The sequence below is a fragment of the Sinocyclocheilus rhinocerous genome, unplaced genomic scaffold (genome assembly GCF_001515625.1).
Source record: "Sinocyclocheilus rhinocerous isolate Xijiao unplaced genomic scaffold, SAMN03320098_v1.1 scaffold2145, whole genome shotgun sequence".
Taxonomy (NCBI): Eukaryota; Metazoa; Chordata; class Actinopteri; order Cypriniformes; family Cyprinidae; genus Sinocyclocheilus; species Sinocyclocheilus rhinocerous.
The window spans coordinates 690,024-691,400 of record NW_015670983.1 but is presented as its reverse complement, the minus strand read 5'-3'; the positions used below and the strand labels follow the sequence as shown (position 1 = coordinate 691,400).

The 1,377-nt window shown below is 33.1% G+C and overlaps 1 protein-coding gene across 1 annotated transcript in view; it reads right to left on the bottom strand.

Moving 5' to 3' along the window:
* Nucleotides 1-153: 153 nt before the first annotated feature.
* Nucleotides 154-1,377, bottom strand: part of LOC107734599 (kinesin heavy chain) — a 32,055-nt gene continuing 30,831 nt past the window's right edge. Inside the window, 4 exon segments of the mRNA XM_016546592.1 lie at nucleotides 154-266; nucleotides 353-380; nucleotides 656-714; nucleotides 789-945. Coding sequence (XP_016402078.1) covers nucleotides 194-266; nucleotides 353-380; nucleotides 656-714; nucleotides 789-945 — 317 coding nt within the window. The 3' untranslated portion in view covers nucleotides 154-193.

Here is a 1,377-nt window from a genome sequence, read left to right as displayed (position 1 = left end):
GTTTAGCTAGCTGGCGGCACGCTGCTCGTGAAGCTTGTGTTTGTGCTGGAGATCGTCAGACAGCTCATCGTGACACACACTACATCAGAAAACATCATTAGAGTATGAACTTATTAATTACAGTAAACGGTAAACAGTTACAGTCACGTGAGTGTGTGTGTGTGTGTGTGTGTGTGTGTGTATGTGTGTGTGTTTAGCTGGCGGCACGCTGCTCGTGAAGCTTGTGTTTGTGCTGGAGATCGTCAGACAGCTCATCGTGACACACACTACATCAGAAAACATCATTAGAGTATGAACTTATTAATTACAGTAAACGGTAAACAGCGCTTTACAGTCACACGCTCATGCTCACCTGTTTTCATTCACATCTGTGGCATTTCCTGGTCAAATAAGAATGAATATGTGTTAAAATGCCTGTATTAAAGATGCTGTGATCTATTTGAGTTCATTTACATTTACTGCGCTGTGAAATTCTAAATGTATCTTTTTATTTGGAAAACAGACACATTATAGCATCTGTGGATGTTCCAATCAGGTCCCATGCAGCCATTTTTTTCACCGATTGGACCCATAAACTGGAAAGAGCATCTTCTGAGCGATAACATTTTATTCAGGTAATAAAAGTAAAGAGTTGTTGTCAGAGAAGTGTGTTTACCGTTGGTGATGTTGAGTTTGTGTGTGGCGTTCATGTGTCTCTCGTTCTCTGGCAGCGTTCTGTTAACATGACCAACAAACACACATCACACACACAATTCAGTCAAACATGAGCCAGAAACATTCATACTCACTTGTTGGTGAAACTGGACTCTGTTTTCGTGGTTTTGGGTTTTTCAGTGGCGCTGTTGAACATCTCATTGCTGAAGGTGATTGGCTGATCCCTGCTGCGCGTGAACATGTGATTGGCTGATAAGAAGGCGGGGTAATGTCCTGGGCGAATCGGTTTGGCTGAGGACAAAAAATAGCATTATAAAATTGAATAATATTATTATTACATTATAACATAACACGTATTTATAAAATTATAAATATGTTATGAAATACATTTAATGCATTTCTAATAATGTAAATTAATAAATTATTTATACAATTATAGCATTTTATGATATGATATTACAAATTTATTAGAAAATATATTTAATGTGTATAATGTATTTAATGTACCCTAACCCATGTTTAATATTTTTAGTCATTTAATAAATTATTTATAAAATTATAAAATGTACTAATATTATAATTATCTTCATAATTTTTTATTTATAATATATTATTAATATATTTAATGCATTACTTAGTATATTTAATAATGCTTTTAGTAATTATTTATTTATAAATAATTTATATTAGATTTATAATATGTTAGGAAATATATTTAATAAT